Source organism: Mus pahari, chromosome 21, assembly GCF_900095145.1.
Source record: "Mus pahari chromosome 21, PAHARI_EIJ_v1.1, whole genome shotgun sequence".
Classification (NCBI taxonomy): Eukaryota; Metazoa; Chordata; class Mammalia; order Rodentia; family Muridae; genus Mus; species Mus pahari.
Genome location: NC_034610.1, coordinates 23,712,323 through 23,737,939, shown reverse-complemented (window position 1 = coordinate 23,737,939; position 25,617 = coordinate 23,712,323). Strand labels below are relative to the sequence as shown.

Sequence of the window (25,617 nt, the reverse complement as noted above, 5' to 3'; positions counted from 1 at the left end):
TTTCTTTTCTTTTCTTTCTTTCTTTCTTTCTTTCTTTCTTTCTTTCTTTCTTTCTTTCTTTCTTTCTTTCTTTCTTTCTTTCTTTCTTTCTCTCTCTTTCCTTTCTTTCTTCCTTCCTTTCTTTCTTCCTTCCTTTCTCTCTTTCTCTTTCTCTTTCTCTCTCTCTCTCTCTCTCTCTCTCTCTCTCTCTCTCTCTCTCTCTCTCTTTCTTTCTAGAAACAGAATTTCACTGTGAGCATATGCTGGCTTAGGACTCACCGGGCTGGCTTCAAACTCAGATCTGCCTGCCTCTGCCTCCCAAATCCTGGGCTTAAAGGTGTGTGATAGCAAGCCTGTCTTCAGGCTGGCCTAAGGGTCTGAAGGGTTGGCAGCTGTGGGATGCCTGCCTGACATGGGCACAGGCTTTAGTGTCAGCAGTGCAACTTCTTTTCAAAACTGAAAACTTCTAGAGATGCAGCTCAGTGGTACAGTATCTGCCTGGCATACATAAGCCCTCCCTGAGTTTAAGAAAAAACTAAAAATGAGGAAAATATAGGAAACTAAATGGGTAGCTAGATATGCTGTGCACTCTAGTGCGTGTTTGTTCAACCACCTACATTTTACTTCATCCTCTGGGGAGAGCAGACACAGGGTTCACTAGACCACTGTGTTGTATATCTGTGATGTTCCATAGCATGTTTGAAGAAGGGCTAACTGCACTGAGACTGTTCTAACACACCAAGGACAGTACACAGATCAGTGCAGCAATAGAAGCATGTGAGTGTAATCCAGGAGCCCTGCCACCCTCTGTTCACATTTGTAAAAAATCATTTATTTTTATGTGTATGAGTGTTTTGCCTGTGTGCATATCTGTACTATGTGCGTGCCTGGTGCCCATAGAGACCAAAATAAGACACTGGGTTCCTGAGACTGGAGTTACAGATGACTATGAACTATCTTGCAGGTGCTAGAATTTGAACACCAGCCTGGAAGAGCAGCTATGCTCTTTAACCACTGAGTTGCCTCTCCTGACCATAGGTCACGTCTTAGGAGTACCACATTCACTACAATGCGGGAAAGGTCTTTTTTTTTTTTTTTTTTTTTTTTTNANNNTTTTTTTTTTTTTTTTTTTTTTTTTTTTTAAAGCTTTATTTATTTATTATATGTAAGTACACTGTAGCTGTCTTCAGACATTACAGAAGAGGGCGTCAGATCTTGTTACAGATGGTTATGAGCCACCATGTGGTTGCTGGGATTTGAACTCAGGACCTTTGGAAGAGCAGTCGGGTGCTCTTACCCACTGAGCCATCTCACCAGCCCCGGGAAAGGTCTTTTATGCATGAAGGAAATTTATACTTGATTACACAGGAAAATAACAAGTCAAGCCATCTCTGGTATGAAAATGTATTGTCTATATTGGATACAGCAAAGAAAAGGTCACACAGGTTACAGTCCTTGAGCTGAAGCTGATGTGCCAGTATCAGTGATTCCATACCTAGCTAACCACACATTTCACAATCGAAGTAAGTGAGGGTTTCACCTGGAGAGACGGTCTGGGTCTCCCTCTTTTGCTATTGAGCTCTATCAGCTGAATTCATTTGATACGTATAGCCGACCAGGCTTCTAGAGAAGGGCTTTGTTTTGTTTTGTTTTTAAATTTTATTTATTTATTTATTTTATGTATATGAGTACACTGTAGCTGTACTGATGGTTTTGAGCCATCATATAATTGGTGGGAATTTGAATGTAGGACCTCTGCTTGCTCAGGTAGGCCCTGCTTGCTCTGGTCTAAAGATTTATTATTATATCTAAGTACACTGTAGCTGTCTTCAGACACACCAGAGGAGGGAGTCAGATCTCACTACAGATGGCTGTGAGCCACGGTTGCTGGGATTTGAACTCAGGCAATGACTGTCCAACATCATGAACCTAATTAATACCGATAGGTTATAAACTTTAAAATTGTAGAGATTAATTTAAGTCAATCAATCATCAAGTTACATTAATCACATGGGCTCTTCAATTGTGAGCCATACACGGGACAGCACACACCTAACAGATCTATGATGTCTTAAAAAGTCTTATGAGGCAGTTCTTAGAAGCTAAGATCACTAGTTCAAAGGCACAGTGACTAAAAGTGAGGTAAACAGAAACCCACAGAGAAAATTGAACTCCAGGAAAGAGCAGTGTGCGAAATGTCTCATCAGTGCTCCATTTTTTTTTTTTTTTCTGAGACAGGGTTTTCTCTGTGTAGCCCTGACTGTCCTGGAACTCAGAAACTCGCCTGCCTCTGCCTCCCGAGTGCTGGGATTAAAGGCATGCGCCACCATGCCTGGCATCAGTGCTCCATTTACAAACCACACAGGCTACAGCCTCAGGCCTTCTAGGCTGGCTGGAGTGGGGTCTGCATGTTCTCTATAGAGGCTTTGAAAAGAGTTCTAGAAACCATAGAACAGGGCCGTGAAGAGAACTTCAGGACCCCTTGGGACCTGAAGAAAAATGGATAGGGCCACTAGACTTAATGATTTCTGGTTCACCCAGTTAAAACTAAACGCACATGGGTAAACTCCTACTTTTACTCAAAACACCTGTCAGAACTGCCTAGCGATGTGACTCAGCTGGTAAAGTGTTTTTCTAGCATGCGTAAGGCCCTGGAATCTAGACTCAACACAGCATAAAAAACAGGCACCGTAGCTCAGGAGACCACGGCAGGAGGAGCACTGTGAGTCTGTGGCTATCCTGAAATACACAGTAGTTCCAGGTGAGCGTGGGCTACAAAGAAAGCCTGTCTCAAACAAAACAAAACAAACGTCTACCACCAATAACAATCAACAGAAAAATCTGTACAGAAAAGATAGGGAAGATACCAAATATGCTGGATATTGGAAAGACCCCTAACTACTGAAGACCCAGATGCAAAGTATAAACTTGTCTAAAACACCCTAGAGAAGAGGTACCTCAGAGCCCCCTGTCCACTGAGGGCCGGTTAGGACCTGGTCATAGTGCTTCGCTACTGAGGTCCCTGAAGCCACGGTCCAAAAAGACCCAGGTACTGCTTAGCCTGGCAGCATGATGCTGGTTTTTTGAGGCATGCAGAACCTGAGGATTATGGGGTAGCAGAGGCATCCACATTTCCAAGGGAGCAGGGCAGTGTACACCAGGGTTAGACTCACTGTGAGTGGCCTGGGCTGTGGACAGAGCTACAGGGAGTGAGCCAAGAGAGAAGGCATATGGATCCATCCAGCAAGGTCACAGGAGCTGGGCTGCCCAAGCCCTTTGGAACTCAGCTCATGCCACCCAAGCCTTGGAGGATGGATGGCAAACTAGGGGATTTTAATGCTCCATCTCGCCTCACTTTGGTCTGGCCCTTCCTTACCTTTGGATGAGAATGTTTATCCACTGAAAAGGAGAAGTATATAATGTGTTGACTTTAACAGGGGCTACAGCTGAGAGTTTGCCTTGAGTATAGGAGACTAATGGGGATCTGGATTCTTGGACAAGGACTGAATGTGTTTTATACTACAAGCTAAATATATGGCCTTCAGAAGGTAGGGATGGACCTCAAATGTCTCCTGCTGCGTGTCTGACCCTGGCTGGTGCTGCTATTTTTTTATGCTGGGCACATTAAGAGAGGAAGCAGGTCACGGGGAATATGTCCTAGAAGGTACTTTGTTCCTGGACGCTTTCCTCTCCTCAACCTCCCTCTCCTGTTTCCTGGCCACCATGAAGTGAGCAGCCTCCTCTGCCGCACGCTCCTGCTACCCTGATGCTCTATATCATCATGGACCAAGACTTCTGAACCCACGAGCCAAAAATAAGTATTTCTCTCAGGTATCATGACAAGCTACTGATACAGCCACTGGCTCTGGTCTCAGTAAAGTCACAACCACCGAGCTGTATACTGTTAAGGAAATAGATGTGGATGTTGGAAAACTTGATCAAAGCCACATAGTTCTAAAGTAAAAAAAGCTAAAATCTAAATTCCAAGGTCTTAGCATTTACCTGTGCATACATGGACTACAAAAGCAATGAACTGAGACACTTCCCTAAGGCTAGTTCTGCCTGCCTGTCTGTCTGCCTGCCTATGAAGGCATGTGTCTCTGGGACTAGCCAAAGGACAGCTGAAGAGACACCAGGGGAAAAGGAAGAGAAGAGAGAGCAGTTTCAGGATGGTCCCAGAGTACACAGCACAAGGTGCATCATAAGACCTGCCTAACCCTTTGAGCTTGGACTTATGTAAGCAAGCCAAACTCTCAAGGGAATAGAGATGGTCAGGTGATGACATCCTGGAGTGGGGAAAAACAGAGTGAGCAGCACGCACAGGAGCAGACAGCATTACCTGGGGAGCAGAGGCTTCCACTCCATAGAAGACTGTCTAGCAGAAAACTGTCACAACAGACACAGTGGCATCGCAGTCCCTGGAGAAGGGCAGCCTAAGCAGTTAGAAGGTGAAGCATGTGTCGCTATTTCTAAGAGCCCAACCAAAATCAGTTGCAGGCTGCTAGAGTTTTGCAAAACTCCTCCTGAAGACGGATTTTAAGCATTGGTTTTAACATTTTCACCTAACAGCCTCCTTAAGCAGAGCTGATGGGCATTCTCACAATCATGTTCAATGATATTATTCCTAAGCCGTGGGACAAGCGCCCGGCAGATAGCAACGAGCGTTTAGTGCCCAAAACCCAGATGGTGCTAAGTATGGGACTAAGCGGGCTGGCTCTAAGCAGGGACAATGAGGTGTGGAGAATAAGAGCACATAGAAGGGTCTCTCTCCTCTTGCTTCTTTTGTTGGTTGTTAAGAAGCAAATAGGACAGGACTCATTGGGCGTGTCAGAGGAGGGGCCCATAGTCTGTTTAGTACATAAGCAAATGTGAGAATCAGATACCTGAGGTACAGGTGGCTGCGTACACTCACCAAGGATTTGAGAAATAGACTAAACTCATTAATAAAGGGACTTGCTGCAAAAGATGACAGGTGAGTTCTAAGCTTGTTTTCTCAACCCCAAAGCCTTTTCTTGGCAAGGCGAGCAACACCTGAACTGCAAAGAACTGAGTCTTCCCCACAAACGAGTTAGGGAAGCACACACCTACCACAGCACACACATGAGAAACAGGGCCAAAACGTGTTAAAGGATACGGTCTGTACCAGGAAACAACGTTCTTCCGGTTAACAGCTCAGCCATGATGCAGCCCACGGACCAAATATCCACTGGAACAGTAATGAGGATACAAGCACAGACATGATTTCTATTCATATTCATGGACACAAATGACTCTAACTAGGAGAGATTCAAGTCAGGATTTAAGACACCCAAGGTTTGACCATCTTTTTATATAGAAATAAACATATTAAAACTGTCACCCAAGAAAGGACTCCACAGATAGTGCAACTCAGAGTATAATTAAGATAAAAGAAATAAGCAACTCACAAAGGAGCAACACTTTGTTACTGGTAAAATGGTGAATCCTCCCAGGAAACATGTGTTAGGATTCAGAGACCACTCCCCTCAGGTAGTGTCACAGAAAGAATGACACGGAAGACTTAAGTAAGGCCCCAGCTGCTAAGTCATCTGAAAGCCATGTCAGGGAGTGTCCCTCCCCCATCTGGGCAGCAGGCCTGGGTAGGCGACTGGAGCAGCACCTGTCTGGTTGTAGTGCATCCAATTCAGCATGATCTCAGGGGCTCGGTACCACCTGGTAGCCACGTAGCCTGTCATCTCATCATCAGTGTGCCGAGCCAGCCCAAAATCCAGAATCTAAGGGCAAGAGCAGAAGTCAGGCACGGGAGCAGCAAGTCCTGCCACCTCACAACCAGGAAAGTGAAAGTCAGAAAGTGAACGCCCAGTTTTCATTTAGAATGCATGACATGATAAAGCACTCCCAGAAACTTTAAAAATAAAGCTTCAAACAAAGCAACCCCACCCCCCACTCCCCACCCCCGGAATTTACCACATGGGTCCGCAATAGGTTTATATTCCGAACCGCAATGGTGGCAAGTGCTCACTAACAGGACAGCAGCGTACAAACTTTGGTATGCTTATGAAATGGAAAGTGCTGAACAACTGAGAATACTGGAGTACACAGTACAGATGAACACACAATCCAGTAATGTGCATGACTCTGGACAGTTCCATTTATATGAAACAAGATTAATCCAGAGTCAGAATTGGGTCAGTCGCTGCCTGCATTGAATGAAGGGTGAAGGCCATGGGTCACTAGGAGGGGACATTCAAACCTTTTGAAACTATGGAGGTTACTATGTCATAACTGTGGTTACATGGACATTACAACTCTATAAAGAAGTCCATTTTTTTCCTTTTCAATTTCACGTATATGGGTGTTTTGCCTGCATGTATATCTGTGCAGTGTCCACAGAGACCAAGAGTGGGCATCAGATGCTCTAGATGCAGATGGTTGTGAGCAGTCACGGAGTTGCTGGGAAAAAGCCCCCTCAGACATTTCAAAAAATTCATTGCTGGGCAGTGGTGGCATATGCCTTTAATCCCAACACGGGAGAGGCAGGAGGCAGGAGGCAGGAGGCAGGAGGATTTCTGAGGCCAGCTTGATCTACAGAGTTAGTTGTAGGACAGGCAGGGCTACACAGAGAAACCCTGTCTCGAAAAACCAAAAAATAAATAAAATCATTTAAAAAAAAAAGTGTACTGCTACTTACATTTTTTTTGTTTTTTGTTTCTTTTTATTAGACATTTTCTTCATTTACATTTCAAATGCTATCCCCAAAGTCCCCTATTCCCTCCCCACGCCCTGTTCCACAACCCACCCACTCCCGCTTCCTGACCCTGGCATTCCCCTGTACTGGGGCATAGAATTTTCGAAAGACCAAGGGCCTCTCCTCCCATTGATGGCTGACTAGGCTATCCTCTGCTACATATGCAACTAGAGACACGAGCTCAGGGGGTACTGGTTAGTTCATATTGTTGTTCCTCCTATAGGGTTGCAGACCCCTTCAGCTCCTTGAATAGCTACTTACTTTTTAAAGATAGCTAATTTACTTAGGTTTTATTTAGATCATTCTGAGATCTGCAACTTTTCCTTTTAGGAACCTATCTAATAATCAGTGTTCCAGGAAGGCTTAATTGACATTTAGACTATAATATCCCTTCATTACAATTAATGTGTTACATTTTTAATTTAATTATCTTTTAAAAATGAAAACAAGATACCGACATCTACTTCCAAAGTTACTTAAACAGTTTGTTCAGCCTACTTCAAGTCTCACAGTCTTATATTCCTAAGGACAAATGACTTTTCAGATAGCAAGTCATGGCTTATAAATCATTTTCTCTAAGTGTGGTTGGTCACGATTCTGAGGAACACTTAAGGGAAGTGAACAGTCCATCTCTTCTTTCTTACCTTGAGTTCACAGTCTTCGTTCACAGCTAGGTTGCTGGGCTTTAGGTCCTGGAAAGCAAGCAGAGAGGGCTTATCAACAACGCAGAGTCTGCTCCCTACATGCTAAAGATGCACACGTGTGGAAGAGCTCCCAGAGAGAAAGCAGACTTATCTAAGCCTTGAGCAGGCAAATGGCAAGTGCTCCTTTACCAGGTCTACCCTGAGAACAAGGTCACAGAAAATCACTATTTCAGTTACAAGGCTGAGATCTGAACTAGATGCCACTCTTCCTAGCCCTACCCACACTACCAAAATAATTACCATGTAAGGTACAATACATACCCTGTGAATTATGTCAGCCGAATGTATATACTGCAAAAGAGAAGAAAGCAGGTTGAATGAAAGCCATATTCAGCTTCTTGGTGTCACATCCTCTAGAATGCTCGCAGTGTTCTCCCCTCAGTCAAGCACTGTGCACGCTCACAGTGGGTCATTACACAAACTCTAATTCCCACTCCACCTACTGGAGTTGTCAGCCTATTTTCTTTCTCGAGGATGACCTCAGTAAGGGTTCCATGTGCTAAACATCAAAGGTGGTTCTGAAGAGCTCCTCCCCGCCCCCACCCCCCACTTGACAGCCTTGGTGGCTGGCACTCATGCTGCACAGTGGTCCTTCTTTTCCTACTTCTCAAGTCCTGAGAGGGAATATAAAAGCAGCTCACAGCCCTGGAGAATATTTAAGGCCTCAGTATCACACTGACTGGATACCAGGTTGTGTCAAGATGCTACTAACTTTTCATTGTGGCTAAAAGTCTCTTGGATATTCAGACTAAAGAATCAAAGGGGAGGACATTTGCTTTCTAGAAAACTGGCCTGGGAAATACAAGAGCAGCAGGGTTGGTTGATTCTGTAACTCTTTTAAGTTATTCATAAGAAAAACTGTCTTTTCTAAGTTTTTACTACATAGGAGCGATAATTCACTTCCCCAAATGACAAAGCTACTGCCTGTACCTTCAGCCCTCGAAGGATCTGGTAGATGAGAAACTGAACGTGGTCATCGGTCAACTTCTGACACTTCACGATGTTGTTCAGGTCCGCCCCCATGAGATGGGTCACCAGGTACCTGGAAACACAAGGGGTGTGTGTGTGTGTGTGTGTGTTACATACCGATGCAGGAAAGACCGCCCAAGAAGCACCACACCAGCCCAAACTGAGCGCAGCCTTCCTACATGCACTACCCTCTCTACACTTATATCCCACCTACTTGCTATGTCCTTTTCCTGGCCTGTAAAGAAAACACGGAGGTGAAAAGAAACCTGGATAGACGAAGATTAGAAAGCATGTGCACTGTAAGTGCTTTCTTTCTTTGTCTTCTCTTTTCTAAGACAAGTCTTACGTGGCCCAGGTCACCTCAAACTTAGTCAAAGATGACCTTGACTTTCTGATTCCAGCCTCTACTTCCTGAATGCTAGGGTGATGGACTATGGACCACTGTGGTGGTCTGAATGAGAATGGCCCCCATAGGTTCATATAGTTGAATGTTTGGTCCCTAGTTATGGAACTGTTTGGGAAGGATTAGTAGGCATTCTAGCTACTTTTGTGCTAATTTGACACAAGCAAGAGTCATCAGAGAGGAGGGAGCCTCGGTTGAGAAAATGCCTCCACATGATCTAGATGTAAAGCATTTTCTTAATTAGTGACTGATGGAGGAGAGCCCAGCCCACAGGGGTCATGCCCCCCTGGAGTGGTAGTTCTGGGTTCTGTAGAAAGCAGGCTGAGCAAGCCATGAAGAGCAAGCCAGTACACAGCAGCATCCCTCCATGGCCTCTGCATCAGCTCCTGCTTCCAAGTCCCTGCCCTCAGTGCTTTAGAAACTTCATATAGAAATTGTGAGTGAAATCTTTCCCTTCCCAACTTACTTTTGGGTCATGGCATGTCATCACAGCAATGGTAACCATAACTAAGATTGGAAGTGGTCATTGGGGTGAACTGTGAGGTTTCAAAAGCCCAACCAGGCCCAGCCCCTGCACCCCCACGATGCTCTCCTAGACCTCTAAAGCTGTAACCGAGCCCCAGATTAAACGCTCTCCTCTCTAAGTTGGTTCACAGCGACACAACAGTGCTTGAGGTCAAGCCTGATGCTTCAGGATGCTAGGCAAGCCTCTAAGCCACACCCCCAGCCCTTCGGTTGTCTTATTTTTGCAGTATAATTAACTGTACTCACATAATAAAGGATCACATATCTGCAATCCCATCATAGTATGTTTACCTCATTAAATCCTGTGCTGTTTTAAGATTTTCAAAGTGGAATCCTTTCAAAAATGACTAGCAAAAGGCTTATGAGCACTATCCTGCTCTCCCTCACAGGAAGGAGGGCAAGGCAGTCCAGAGCTCCGCAGTGTGGTGCTGAGTATCTGTCCTGCTTTATGGAGTGAGATGAGGCTGTGAGTACACTCAGGCCGACAGGCTCTCAAGCTCAGGCCACACACTCTCACCACTACTGCAGCAGCAGCATGGGGACAGAGAGCAGAGCAGGGCACCAGGGCTGCATGTGTAAACGAGGGCAGGGGTCTCTCCTCTCCTCAAGAGGCTCAGGAGGGCTGGCTGCTATATGAAGATTAGAGGGACTTGGCCTAGTTTTGGCTTTAAAAATGAGATTTTAGCCATTTTCCTAAAACTTGCATGTTTATATTGCCTTAAGGAAAAGGTGAACTTTATACATAATTTAAGAATAAATTAAGAAACAACAATATGAACTAACCAGTATCCCCTGAGCTCATGTCTCTAGCTGCATATGTAGCAGAAGATGGCCTAATCGGCCATCACTGGGAAGAGAGGCCCCTTGGTCTTGCAAACTTTATATGACCCAGCACAGAGGAAGGTCAGGGCCAAGTAGTGGGAGTGGGTGGGTAGGGGAGCAGGAGTGTGTGTGGGGGGCTATAGGGAACTTTCGGGATAGCATTTGAAATGTAAATAAAGAAAATAATAATAATAATAATAATAAAAGAAAAAAACAACAACAACAAAGGAAGGAGAAAGAGGCTTAACAGCTTAAGTGCTTCCTGCTGTTGAAGGGACCTGAGTTCAGTTCCCAGAACCCATGTTGGACAGCTCAAAGCTGCCTGCTCCAGAAGACCTAATGCTCTTTTCTGGCATCTGTGGGCACTGCACTCATGTGCATATAGACACATACGCTAGCAAACATACAAAACACTTCTTTAGAAAAATAAAGAGTAGCCATGCGGTGGTGGTGCACTCCTTTAATGCCAGCTCTCAGGAGGCAGAGGCAGGCAGATCTCTGAGTTTAAGGCCAGCCTGGTCTACAAAGTGAGTCCCAGGACAGCCAGGGATAGAAAGAGAAACCCCCAAAACAAAACAAAACAAAGAGTAAACTAGACTCTTTGAAGTGGTTTTTATCAAAGTTTTGATTTGAGTGGTGTTCCAAGCCCTCAAAGAACATAATCAAAGGCAGCTGCCAAGCCTGATGGCCTGGGGCCATGCTAGGACCCACGCTATGGAAGGAGAGAAATGACTCCTGTAGGTTGTTCTCTGGCCTCCACATGCATGCTGTGGCATGAACATTCACTCATATGCACACATGCATACATAAACTCATACAACTTTAACATTTTACAGATGTCACCATAGTTGGACAATTTCCTCAAAATTGAATGAAGAAAGACTGTGTCTCTCCTCATCTCAGTCATTTGCTTTTTGGTGGTTCTAAGGAACTAGGGCCTTGTGCGCCTGAGGCAGACACTCTTACAGCTGAGGTCCCCACTCCTGGAGCCAGTGAGACAGGGTCTCACTATTTACCTGAGCTGCCCTTGACATTCTTTTGCCTCACCTCCTGAGTGCTGGGCTTAGAGGCAGCCAACCCAACACCTGCTTCAGGGCTGAGCATTTTTAGCTTCAAACTGGCGTATAATCTGATAAATGTAGGGCCGCAGAACAGGGCTACTAAGATGAGCTCCGTGGGTGGCATGAAAGCAAATGGTTAGACTCCACAGCCCCTGTGTGACTCACTCCCAGCCCCTTCCTATCACACACTACTGTCTCTGATGAGCTGGGAGACATAAGGGTTGGATCCAGCACTCCTGATCCATTTTATCACAGGCGTTAGTAAGAGGAGGAGGAGATGGTCAAACCATCGTGTATGTACAATTAGTCACTTACACAGAAATGAACACCGCTCTGCTCCTGGGCTACTAGTCGACTGAAAGCAGTATTTATGGTGGAGTTCTTTCAGCTAATCACTCCATGCTGTTCCCAAAAGGTCCAAGATCAATCTATTACCATCAAGTATCACATTTCAGTTCACATATAGGAGTTCAAAAGCAAGTCATATAACAGGACAGGAGCAAGCACCACAGACAGTTTATGGGAGGCAAGCCATTTCTCAAATCAGCAGGATACAGAAGTGCAATGCAGATGACCTCGCATGTTTTACCCCAGTACCATAAAAGCAGAATGGATAATCTGAAAGGGGCACCACGAGAGCCACCTGTCTGTCTCTATAGTATCTGATTCTGGTGAGAGTACTTAATGGCATTTGAGAAGACATGCTTGCTCTTATCACTGGACTAAATAGTAAATTCCTAAAATAAATTAAGAAAGGCTGGAGTGCACTGCAGTGGGAAAGCTATCCAATATCTCATCTTTAAAAGATTAAGTGAGATTATATCGTAAGCTGAAGGCCAAAATGACGACGTTCACGATTGGATTCCAGTTTGCTTCTCGCTTGGGGTGTGGCATCCTCTAAACTTAAGTGAGACAAGTAACCCGTCTCTCAGCCAGCACTAAGTGGGGCTCAGGGTTGACGGTTTTCAGAGCTCCAAACTGCCCTGTTGCAGAGTCATGCTTGGGTGACAGTCGATTGTTAAGATTCCCACCATCCCTGGGCTGGTGAGATGGCTCAGTGGGTAAGAGCACCCGACTGCTCTTCCGAAGGTCTGGAGTTCAAATCCCAGCAACCACATGGTGGCTCATAACCATCCATAACAAGATCTGATGCCCTCTTCTGGAGTGTCTGAAGACAGCTACAGTGTACTTACATATAATAAATAAATAAATCTTTAAAAAAAAAAAAAAAAAAAAATTTTAAAAAAAAAAAAAAAAAAAAAGATTCCCACCATCCCAGGCTTTTAAAAAGCAGAATACAAAGAAGGTTCAAAACAAAACAAAAACCTGCTATAGCCTGGCATCTCCACCACTAAGGGCTCTATCCCAAAGTAATTAAGAAAAGGCAGAGCATGTCTTCCAGATTTAAACAGGGCTTAAAACAGCAGGCACAAGCTGACAATTAACCAATGACCACACTTCTCACTCATTCACAGTGAGAGAAAATCCTTCCAGCCCCTTACTCTCCCTCAGTGACCTCTAACCTACTGGCTACTTCCTTATTGGTTCTCAGCTGCACACTGGGCTTTAAATACAATAGAACACAGTGGTGCAGGTATGACCTTGGATATGTAACGGGAATTGGAGCCAGAGTACCCAGAAGGAAGCAGTTTTGTTCACATTCTTATACAATAAAGGTTTCAATCTGTTCCCTCATCTGACAACCTGAGATGCTAAGTCTACACCACAGTGTTGTGTCAGTTGACAAGACTGACATTCGAGTCCTCTGCAAGTACCACCTGCATGTTTTACAGTTCTAGCCACTTGAGTGGGCCATGATTTTTGATTGATTGTTCTGTGTTTTAAAGACAAGGTCTCTCTATGTACTAGAACTTGTTAGTTCTTGCACTCATTTCTTCTACGAATAATATCTGCAGGTAGGCCTGCTACTGCTCCAAACACTACCAATCAGGAATAAAGGAAAGCACCCCACTCTAACAGAGGTTACAAGGCAGGAGAGAAAACAGACAGAAATATGTGGTAACAATATTTGCAAAGTACCAGGCAGAGTAAGGCACAGATAGTGCCTGGAGATCACAGCTCAGCTAGGGCACAAGAGGGGAATAAGGTTCTGATCCAGAGACCCTTGTATGGGACCGAGGGGAACCAATCAGCAAGTGTGGAGAGGCCAGGCTGTGAGGAGAGCAGGCAGAGGCTTTGTTGGGGGGTGTGGCTGGTTGTCTGTATTAGAAAGAATACAAATACACAGAGACACAAGTGGAAAGTGGGTTACACAGGTCAGAGAGTGCACAGAGCCAGACCATGCTGGATCTCCCAAACCTACCACACTGCACACTATGTGGTCATTTAAACTCAATGATTAGAGAATATGCTTGCTGTCTTCCTCAAGGATGAGGACTGTGTTTGACAGAGGCAGATATTCAAACACAGAACAAAATTTATAAGAGCAAACTCAGAAGTGTTCGCTGACTTGCTGCCCTCAGTTCTAGTTAACCGAACCACAGTGCCCAAGCTTACTCTGCACAGGAGCAAGGCCAGCCTGGTGACCAAGTGCTCACCAGCTTTATTAAAATGAGGGTTGCTGTGTACCCCGCAGTGCATCTTCTAGATCATAGCAGATGTTAAGACCCCCTGTGTCTCTTCAAGTCTGAGCAGAGGACTGGGCATGGCTAAGCTGATGGAGGTAGAGTGCTTGCTCAGTGACATGAAGCCCAGGGCTCTATGCCCGGCACCGCATAAACTAGGTAGGAAAATGCATGAGGATCTGGAGTTCAAGGCCATTTTTAGTAACACGGTCATTTTGAAGCCACCCTGAGATGCAGGAGATTCCATCACAAAGATAAACTAATAAATATAAAGAATGAAGCAGAGATGCAGAGGCAGGCAGATCTCTGGGAATCCCAGGTCAGCTAGGGATACACAGTGAGATCCCGTCTCAAATAAATGAATGAAGGAAACAAAGAAAGAAAAGGAAAAAAGGAAGGGGGAAAAAAATCAAGGACGAAAAGTTGTAAGATGGGGAGGAAGTCCCTTGGAAGTCTTATTTCCACTTAACCCCGATACAAACTGGTTTTCCTGAAAGTTGAAGAAAATATTTCCAGCCGGGCCTGGTGGCGCAGGCCTTTAATCCCAGCACTTGGGAGGCAGAGGCAGGCGGATTTCTGAGTTCGAGGCTAGCCTGGTCTACCAAGTGAGTTCCAGGACAGCCAGAGCTATACAGAGAAACCCTGTCTCGAAAACCAAAAAAAAAAAAAAAAAAAAAAAGAAAAGAAAATATTTCCAAAAAGTCCTAAAAGTACCCCCTGCCTACTCAGCTAAGACAGCTTGGTTCAGAATGTTTGGGAGACTGTGAGGCAGTGGTGGTGCATGCAATCCCAGCTCTTGGGAGGCAGAGGCAGGTGATTTCTGAGTTTGAGGCCAGTTGCTTTGCTCAAACAAGAGCTAGGACTGGGGAAGGCTCAGGGGTTAGGAGCCCTGGCTACTCTTGCACAGGACTCCACACTGTGGCTCACAAGCACCTATAACTCTAGCCAGAAGGTATCACATACTTTCTTGACATACTTTCTTGACCTACACAGACATCAGGTACGTACATAGCATATACACACATACATACATACATACATACATATGTGTACAGACATATATATACACAATTTAAAAAAATAAATCTTTTAAAAAGTTGTTGCTGGGCGGTGGTGGCACATGCCTTTAATCCTAGTGCTTGGGAAGCAGAGGCAGGAGGATTTCTGAGTTTGAGGTCAGCTTGGTCTACAGAGTGAGTTCCAGGATAGTCAGGGCTATACAGAGAAACCCTGTCTCGGAAAAAAAAAAAAAAAAAGTTGTTAAAACTCAGCTGGAGGTAAAAACAGAAGCCTCTGCTCTTGTTGAAATGACTGCAACTTTAAAGTTGTAATAAATGAATACAACGTTATTTACTGGGGTAAATACTGGTAGTGGGTGGGTTAAACCTAGACAATAAAATTTAACCATTCAAATAGACATCAGCCTTCATTAGTGCCCTTTCAATGTAGCAAAAATAGGTCCACTTTTCATTCCAGAATGCTCAACCAAAGCAAAACCCAATACTTGTAGTCTACAAATCATTTTTTTTTCTGTTAAGAGTCTATCCTCACTAAGAACTTAGGTTATCACTCAGACCTAACTCCAGTGTCTTTCAAAGTAATTCACAGAAGACTGCAGCAGCATTTGTTTCTCGTTTAGACTCCACCACATTCTCTTTCCCAAGCACAGGCTGCAGCAGGGCTCTGTCGTCGGCTCAGCCTGTGTGGGTGGAGCCTCCGTTCTGCTGCGAGACAGGACTTCGGGAACAGCTTCGCACTGTTCTTAGTCTGCCTTTCACTTGCTTCCTAAACTTTCATTTGCAGGTGAGCTAACGTGTTTCCCTCCCGCTGCTACCTCTCCTCCTCCCCTGCTCCATCTTTGACATTCACTTGTTTTTCCCTTTTCTATAAACATGCCACAAGAGAGCAAATGTATCTGCCTGCTTGTTCTGTTGGAAAAGATAAATGGTGTGGATATACATTCCAAAGAAAGAGTGGAGAGAAGCAGGTTTTGCACTGGGAGCATCAGGAGTGAGGTTGGTATAGTGTGGATGGTAAGCAATAATCCCACACAACCCTATGTCAAAGGCTTCCTTTCCAAGGGTGCTACAAAAGCAGTGAAACCTCTGGGCAGCAATGTAGCCTGTCTTTGCTACTTTGTGGGTTCTTCTTTTTCCCACCCTTTATCCCCTGGGTTCACCCTCATCACTAGATAGACGGAAGGTGGAAGGAAGGGAAGGGAAGGGAAGGGAAGGGAAGGGAAGGGAAGGGAAGGGAAGGGAGGGGGGGGGGGAGGGAGGGAGGGAGGGAGGGAGGAGAAATAGAGAGATCCCTGAATCTAATTTCTTTCTTCTCGCTTTTCTTGAGCATCTGCACTAGCAACTGCAACCAACCCTCCTAAACAACCACTAACCACCAACCTAGCATTGGGGCCCTAGCACTTTGTAAAAAGTTTCCAGAATTCCAAACATTACACAATTGCAGAAACTATCTATAGCTGGAAAAAAACTGCTAGAGCACAAGGCAAATCACAGCCAGTTGCTGCAAGGCAGCACCACATCCCCACACCTGGGACTAAAACAAAAACAGTCCTATACTATTTCTGTGAACAAAGCATTTCTTGAAGAAACCAAAATTCCAAATTCCCACTATATGGCAAGGCTTAAGTCATCAGGGGTGTGAATTTGCAGACTGTGGAATCCTGGTCCTTTCTTTCTTTGGCTTCTTAGCCATGAGATGAGTGGTTTATGTTATACCAACACTCTAACACTGCTACCTGGCACTTCTACCAGAAGCCTAGAAGCCATGGGCTCATCCGACTATAATGTGGAACCTTTAAAACCAGGAGATAAGGAACCTATTTTACTCTTTACATAGCTAATGTCTTTGGTTATGTCATAGAGAAAGGTGGCTCAGTAATACAGGAAGTTAGGGCAGTGATGACCTACAGTTTAGCTTTTACAACAAACAACCTTTCCACTTAGGAATTCGAGAATCCTAACAAGACCAAACGTACAACTGTGCTTAAGATGTTTCCCCTTCTGCAGCACAGTGTGTCTCTTAGGTGGGGTGGGGCTCAGTGTCTTTTCCTCTTCTTTTGCTAAACAACCTGACATAAGCAACTTAAGGGAGATAGCTGTACAGTCATCACATTGCACTAGCAAGCAAGCATAGACGAACCAAACACTACTGCTCTGCTGCCTTGTCTCTGTCTTACACAGTTGCAGACGCCCTGCCTAGGGAATAGTCACAACCAGTTTAGACGGCTCTTCACTCATCAATTAACAGTCAAGACAACCCCCGCCCCCACAGGCATGCTCAGAGGCCCATCAGGTGATTCTGGATTCTGTCAAGATGATAATTAATATGGGTGTTAATCATACTAGGAAAGCTATGGTGGTAAGGCTGGATTTGCACAAGACACCTGCTGTCTTGCATCACATGTGTGTCATCATGCAAAGCATCCATGAACAATGGAGCAAACCTTAGTCGAAATCAGAACAGCCCCATCTGAGGTGCATTCTGTAGGGCTTCCTAAACCCTGGCAGTTCCCAGCCAGGGGCTCTCACTAACACATCGTGCATTACCATCCTCTTCGTTCCTGTTTTATTTCTCCTGGCCTCTACTTGTGATTCCTGGGACTTCCAGACTCTGCTTTCTAGAAGGCACCAGACTGGAAGAAGTCATTAAGTACCAGTATGTAGCCTCAGTATCACCTCCCACCATGAGGGACCAAAGAAGGAAACACCTATGTGGACTTCCATTTATAGAAAAACAATTATAACCAAAACTCCCTATACTCCTTCTCTGTGGAACTTTTGTAAGGACTCATCATTGGCTCTGAATAGGCTACACTGTGCCCTAATGCACCATACAAAATATCCACTTTATGTATCCCTCCCCCAAGAGCCCAGAATAGGTGGAGAATAATCTTCTGAGGTTTGGATACTGCTGAGCAGTTCCGTGGGCTGCTTATCCCCATCCTCTTGCTGAGGCTGCAAACAAGATTCACTCACACGTCGTTGAATTCCTCCAGGGACCTTGCGGGTGTAAACACGTCCAACAGACCAATCACCTGCAAGAACACATAAAAATCAAACAGTGGGAAAGTAGTGGTCTTCTTACAGTACCTCTGCAGTGTTTTAGGTAGAACTAACTCCAAGTGCAGCCACACCCATGTGCTCAGTGTCCTGACTTTCTACCCAGACTGTTTCTGTCTTCTATTTGCTAACATCATTTCTTTCTGGGGTTTGGGTGTTTGCAGATATCATTACATATGGCCCAGGCTAACTTGGACTCCTGATCTTCCTGCTGCCACCTCCCAAGTTCTTTTTTTTTTGTTTTTCGAGACAGGGTTTCTCTGTATAGCCCTGGCTGTCCTGGAACTCACTTTGTAGACCAGGCTGGCCTCGAACTCAGAAATCCGCCTGCCTCTGCCTCCCGAGTGCTGGGATTAAAGGCGTGCGCCACCACGCCCGGCCAACCTCCCAGATGTGTGCCACAATACCTGCTTATCACTTCACATAATACCATGAAAAAACGCTCTATCTTCTTAGAATTTGTTAACATAGCCAGTAGTGGCCGGGCATGGTAGTGCAGCTTTGGTGCCACGGGGCTGTCAGCTCATTGTGAGGATGAGGGAGTGACTCTTCCCAGAGTTGTACTTTTACCAGGATCTCAAGAAGCATTTAATTTTCTATTTTTATTTAGGTTCTGTGCATGTTTGCCTGTTGGGTTTATGTGAATCATGGGGTGCAGCACCCTCCTGCAGCATGAACCCAACTCTGACGGTGTGGCCTGCGTCCACCGGCAGGGTTGCATACGAAGCCTTCGGTGTGTGCGGGAAAAGGAGCGACTCACATTCTCGTGTTTCATGTGCTTCAGCAGGCGCAGCTCTCGGTAGGTCCTTTTGGCGTGAATGATGGACTGAAATGGTCTCGACAGCTTCTTAACTGCCACACGATGCCCCGTCTTTGTATCAAAAGCAGCACTGATGTAAGGAAAACAACAGAACCCACCATTAAGAGTGTTCCAAATAATATTTTTAATACTTTTCAGGCTATTTCATTTCCAAATTAAATTTGTGGCAAGACACAAAAAGAAAGACTGTAACGACTCATTACCCACCACCCAGAGAAGGTGCCTATTTGAGATGCTTTTTTCCTCCTCTTTTGTCTTTATTAGCAATTGGTAAGCATTTTCCAGAGAGGCACAGACAGTAGCATTTTAGACTCTCCAAAGCCCAGGTGAGATCCCTGACACAACTCCTCAGCTTGCAGTTGTTGCCTGAAAGCAGCCAAATAATAGGAGCCTATAAAATGGGTGTGGCTATGTTCTAATAAACTTCATGAAACCAGGCAGCAGCCTGTCCAAGGAGCCAACACACTGATAATCTTAAGACTACGTGCTGGTCAAAGTAAAGGCCCCAGAAATTACAAAGCTTCCAGGAGAATAGCCTTCCAAGTGCTGGACATTTCCCAGAGACTGAAGCACACACAGTAGGAAGTCCTTGAGTGTGGGGAAGAGTGACAGAGGAGAATAAACACTCACAATAGTGATGTACACAGTGACCACAGAATGAACGCAGGTGGGATGAGCAGCAACATGACACCAGTGCAGCATTGCAGTGGTTAGTGCATAACTCTTGCACACCAGTCTGTCCTGCTCAGGAGTCCTCCTTTCACCCCCAAACCTACACATATCCTCACTCATTAACCATCAATTTGATTTGTGATAACACTCTTGGAATTTCCCAGACTCCTTTCTGAGGCTATACCACAAACATTTCTCTCACAGAGCAGGCACATCGCGGTAACAGCACTTCAAGACCAACACTTTCCATTTGTTTTCTAAAAGCCCTTGCTAGTAACTCTGAAGAACCATCAGTTCTGCTGCAATTATCTACTGACTAGAATTTTCCATCATCCTCCAAAAGTCTGTCCTATCAGAGAGTACCCCCCCACTCCCAACTCTTGACAACATTCTTGGCAACTACATCATCCAACTGGAGGGCATATCCAACATCCCGTTTCCTGACCTCTCCGGAAACTCCACCTCATGCAGAGCCACACTTCAGCCATCTCTCTCCAGCACCAACTCCCCCTCTAACCTTTCGGCTTGCTTTCACTACTCCACCTTGAGTGCGGCAAGGCTGCTGACCTCATCACTGTCTCTCCAGCTCTCCTGTCTTCAACCTCCTAACTGCTCCTTTGTACCCTTCCCTGGATAAAGTCTAACCTTAGGTGACCACAACCACCTAACTACCCAAAGCTAGCTATGGTTGGAAAAAAAGTACAATCAGACTGTTTCTAAGTTTTTACTTCTGAACATAATTGCAAACATACTCTGAAACAATGAATCCTCTCACAAGATAATTTTCTACTCTGAAAAAAGATCTCATGACTCTTCCACCTCTCAAACTTCCAATCTCTCCTCCCCGCCCCTCCCTTTCCTTGAGAGAACAGAAACTAGCAAAGGGAGATCCATATAGCTCCATCTCTTCTGCGGATCTGCGCACCCCAGATGCCCTCAGCCAACACTCTCCATCGTCTCTCTTACTCTAAGGACACATGCCCTCTGATCAAAACCCAAGAATGACAGTGCTTTGGAGCCGTCCCACATCTTCTCAGTAACATTCCTCCTCTGTAACAAACATACTGTGTGCTGCTGACTCACAAACGGGAAGAGGGGGACGTGGGGGATGGACACACACACACACACAGGGAACTGAGTTATTTACACACGAATGCATCTACTGGGTCACTTGTCTCAGAATGTGCTCTAGAAATTTCCCATATTCATTATCTACTTTTGATGATCTCCCTTACAGTTAAAAAATTCTCCAAAGCTTAATAATCTTCAAATTCTCAAGTTATGGGAACCGTTCATGTCAGCGTCACCCGAGGATTAATAAGGAAACTCTTGGACACACCATCCTAGAGCTCAAATCAGAAACTGAAGAGAGGCCAGTCCTCAAAGCCTTCATGCACTAACTAAAACAAGAGCGGTTAACCTACACCGCTGCTGTTCAAAGTGCACTCTGTAGGCCAGTGGTCCTGGCACTGCCTGGGGGCTCCCTGAGAAGGTAGGAGCCTGGCACCCACAGAGCAGTCTGCACTGTGACAATGGGATTCACACAGTTCCTAAGTTTGAGAAGCACAGCTCCACATACAATGCTGTTCTCAGCTCCATTCCTCCTTCAATCCAGCCTGCTGGAGCTGCTCTTCTCAAGCCCACTACTGGGCTCGGGAAGCATGTCAGATGGCCAGTGTTCTGGACTAGCATTTGGCATGGTAAGACTTCCCCTTCCTCCTGTCAATCCTACAATGGACATGGGGCTTTCCGGGACCTTCTCTGCATCACATACTTGTACTACATAAGCTCCTGATGATGGAGTTCTTCAGGGGAACGTCCTGGGCCGCTTTCATCTTCTCCTCCTTATGACCTCCTCTACAGCTGTGTTACAGTTCAGCATGAACTATCTTCCATAGGTGCATGGTTAAACATTTGGTTCCCAGCTGGTAGCAGCACTTTGCTGTTAGGTAAATCCAGGTTGGCCTTATATTCACTCTATAGCTGAAGATAGTGCTAAATTCCTGATCCTTCTGCCTCCACCTTCTGAACACTGGAACCACAGATGTGCCATTTCCAGCTTGAGAGAATCCTAAAATCTTAGGTGGTGGGAGGGCCCAAGCAGATAGCTCAGTGGATGAGGGTACAAGCCTGACAACCTAAGTTTGATTCCAGGAACTCAAATGGTAAAAGAAGACGACCAACTTGAAAACGTCCTCTGTCCTACACACACACACCACGACACAAGAACACACAGTACATCACCTTATACTAAACAAAAATAAAAGCTTCAGTGTTTTCACTGTGGCGGTAGAGCTTAGCTAGAAGGAGATAGCTTGGGTTGGGCACCCTCTCTTCTGTCCCATTCCTGCCAGCCAAGGTGTACAGAACAGCCCACGGTATGCCCTTCTACATGCTCTGCTCAAGGGTGTGGATGGAGGCAAGCACAGGGGAGCCCTGTGAAATGGAGACAGTAAGCCCCAGCTCCTTTCTCCTCTCAGGTGTTTGGTCGCAGGTAAAAGATCCAATCGCTCCAGCCACAAACGTGAGCATCACACCTGCCCAGCAGGTAGAAAGGCTTGCCACCAAGCTGGATAGGACAACCCAAGTTCCATCCTACAAGCTGCCCTCGGACTCCCACGTGTGTGCAGATCTTTTGACTCACACACAGTTTCAAAATAATAAATGACTATTTTAAACTCAAGGAATTTTCTTGTAATACAGAATAAAAATGCACATTTCCTACCGAAGTCTAAGTTTCAGATGAGTTGACCCAATCCCAGGGCTCACCCAATCAGTAGTCCCCGTTTATGGCCATGACCTCCCCCACCCCAGGCCTGCTCTGGTGTGCTGGCTTCTTTCAGTTCCGTAAACTATTTGGACCTGCTGCTGCTAGTTCCTTCTCGCCTACCCGCACCCACCCCACAACTAAATCTTTATTCTTCAAGTATATACAGGCAGTCAGCCCTCCAGAGGGGTGCCCACCCACCCGAGGCAGGCTCCCTCTCGGTCTTTCACCTTTATCTCCATAAGCCCATAAGACAACCTTCCCTTTACCAGTGTGTGGTTAGAAACTGAGGAAATGGCCATGGCCCCTACACAATGTGGCTTCTTCAACGTCCACTCTTGGAGTGTCATGCCTCATGCAGCCTTTGTAACTCTGTCCTCTCCTTGGGATGAACCTGTGGGGAGCAGGAAGGGCCAGCAGGATGTGACCACACTTACAAGTTCAGCTCAGCTGGATAGCAGAACAGCTGCCCATTATGATCACCTACCCAAGATCTTTTGCAGCCAGCTCCAGAGCAAGAGGGGCAGGTTCCACCCTCTGACTTCACTAGCCACTCAGAGGAGGACAGATGCTGCACAGGGACCCTACAATCCCCAATAATCACAATGATTAGTATATGTTTATTTACCACCCACCAGGTAATTAAACAAGGGCTGGGCTCTGGAGGAGGACTATCAGGGTTTTAATACTAGCTCTGGCACTTAATAAAGGTATACTCTTGAGGAAGTTAATTAAATTCTACCAACCTCATATATAAAACAAATATAATGTCTGTATCTAACCTAAGGTACTAGTTTTTATGGCAGGTTTAGCAAATTTTGTAAAACTCAATTATCAGACATTAGTAACGACTCCTACTGCCACCTGCCCGAGGCAAGCTGAGAACAAGAAGTCCATCTGTCTCCCTCACCATCATGATACAAAGGGCTCAAAACCCCAGTTTCCTCAATTAGCACTTACCAGTCCCCTCAGGGTTGGACACACACCAGACAAACCCTGGTCAGTAAGCTGAGCTGCATCCCTTACTAATGTTTGTTTTATTTTGAGACAGTGTCTGGCTAAATTTCCTACACTGGCTTGAACGTGTGACCTTCTTGCCAGCTACTGTGTTGGGATCAGAGACACATGCCACTCACTACCCCTGGTTTAGAGGGCTTCCTTCTTTCTTTTTCTTTTTTTCTTTTTTGTGGTTTTGTTTGTGGGGGGACAGGGTTTCTCTGTGTAGCCCTGGCTGTCCTATAACTCACTCTGCAGATCAGGCTAATCACAGATCCGCCTGCCTCTGCCTCTCCAGTCCTTGGATTAAAGGTGAGTGTCCCTACCACAGAGCGATCAAGTTATTTTATGAATACAAAAGAAAACAGTAAATATGGTAGCTGATGTCACAAAACTATCTACCTGGGATAACAAAATGCACAAGATGCCAGGAATGCTCAATTAAACAGCCAACAGTTAAACATTTCTCCAAATCCTGGATTAAAAAACCATGTATACTGAGGCCTGTGAAATGGTTCAGCAGGTAAAGAAAAGATGAGAGGTTAAAGGCACTTGCTGCCAGGCTTGAGAATACAGCCCCGGGGACCTACACAATGGAACTGACTCCTGCAAGTTGTCCTCTGATATCCACAAGTCTAAGTCTGTAAAGATGCATACTCATTCATTTATTCATTCTCATTCTCTTATTCTTTTCCTGACTTCTTGTTCTTCCAGAGGTCCTGAGTTCAATTCCCAGCAACTGCATGGTCGCTCACAACCATCTGTAATGGGATCTGAAGCTCTCTTCTGGTGTGTCTGAAGATAGTGACAGTGTACTAATATAAATAAATCTTTAAACACACACACACACACACACACACACACACACACACCCCGAAACTGGGAGTAGTGAGTGGTTTATGCCTATAATCCTATAATCCTTCCGCTTGGAAGACAGAGACAGGTGGGACATAGTCTGCACTACAGAGTAAGACCATATCTCAAAACACAGGCACAGATACAAACAAAATAGGGTTCAAAGTATGTATCAGTTGCAGCCTGGTCACAGGAAAACCAGAAACTACTTGAAATTCCAACAGCAGGACTTTAAAGTCTAGTACATTCTCGGGTCTCACCCATGGAGCAAAGAGCAAGACCACACTCTTTCATGAACTGAGGGCAAAAGATCAAGTTTCAGAAGCAGAAAATGATCCTATCATAGGAAAACACTATGTTCATACAGCATAAATATCTAATATAGCCTAGACTTGTTACACTTTTTTTGAATAATATATGTTTCCATTCTCTCTCTTTTTCTCTTAGAACAAGCTTTCATCTCTCAAGGAGGCCATTAGTAGAGTGAGATAGATGACTCATACTGCTGCTCTGTCACTTAGTGGTATTTTCAACTTAATGCAACTCGTTAGTAGCAATTACATTGCCTTCTAATGATACTTACACGGACATAATCACCATATGCAAATCTGGAACCTACATTCCTAAATCACAATCATTTTTCATTTTAACAAATAATTTTCAAATCTGCCTTTTGTAATACTCTCACTGATGCAGTCACACCAGATGTCCGCACATATAACGCAGCGCCATCTCAGTGACCGTGTAATGCTTCCTCCCTAATCACACACTCTCACCATAGCATATTAATTTTTACCATAGAGGACGCACACTCCCATGAAAATACCCTTACATGTACGAGACATGTACGAGGCAGGAATTACTCAGACACAGTTCTTGTGGATTGAAAACCCTCCAGCAAAGGACGCCAATGCCCTAGCTCTATGCACTAGCATGCTGTTTCCTCGCCCTATCTGAGTGGTGTTTGGAGAGAACAGAAATTATGCATTCTGTCCTAAATTATAAATTTCCAAAAGCAGAAGCTCCTATAAAATCCTTAAACCATCTAAAAAACAAACTGAAAGCCCAGAGGAAAGGAGTCTAAAATCCACTCAACAAGTGACTACGGCACATACTATTCTGCCGCTGTCTAGTTCTTTTAAATTGAAAAGGTACCTTAAGAAAGGCTCTCTTCTCTCAGTGGCCTAGAACTTACCAAGTAGGCTGGACTGGGCAGCCAACAAGCCCAAGATCTGCCCTTCTGTGCCACTCCAGTGCTCAGATTACAAGTGCATGACATGACACCCAGATTCCCCATCCCCTTCAAAAAATGTGGTTTCCAGGGGAACAAAATGTTGAAAACCACTGATCTAGAGAAGACTGTAGCAGCCCTGTACAGAGATTAGATAGTACCTATAGGCCTTCTGCCAACAGTCACACCGGAAAGGTACCTTCAGAGGATCCTCTAGCCTCAGACAAATGTAAAGGCTCTTATTTTACCACTCCAGCCCAAGCAGGGGTTTCATAAGGTTATTTCAATACAGGTATATACCACATTTTTGAGTGTTATGTTCCTCCCACTGTGCTTTCTTTTATAAATGGGGCTATTTTCCAAAGCCTCATTACGGTGCACCACTAGAAACACTTCTCCATTTAGCAATATAGCAAATATTT

The 25,617-nt window shown here is 45.1% G+C and overlaps 1 protein-coding gene across 3 annotated transcripts in view; it reads right to left on the bottom strand.

The window, feature by feature from the left end:
* Nucleotides 1-25,617, bottom strand: part of Mapk14 (mitogen-activated protein kinase 14) — a 54,013-nt gene that overhangs the window by 13,966 nt on the left and 14,430 nt on the right. For all 3 annotated transcript variants that reach the window (XM_021221076.2, XM_021221075.1, XM_029532839.1), the window contains exons 2-8: nt 18,615-18,744; nt 17,771-17,829; nt 8,341-8,452; nt 7,672-7,701; nt 7,351-7,398; nt 5,618-5,732; nt 5,114-5,185 (exon numbers count right to left, since the gene is read on the bottom strand). In XM_021221076.2, the coding sequence (XP_021076735.1) occupies nt 5,114-5,185; nt 5,618-5,732; nt 7,351-7,398; nt 7,672-7,701; nt 8,341-8,452; nt 17,771-17,829; nt 18,615-18,744 (566 nt within the window). The remainder of the gene's footprint in view (nt 1-5,113; nt 5,186-5,617; nt 5,733-7,350; nt 7,399-7,671; nt 7,702-8,340; nt 8,453-17,770; nt 17,830-18,614; nt 18,745-25,617) is intronic.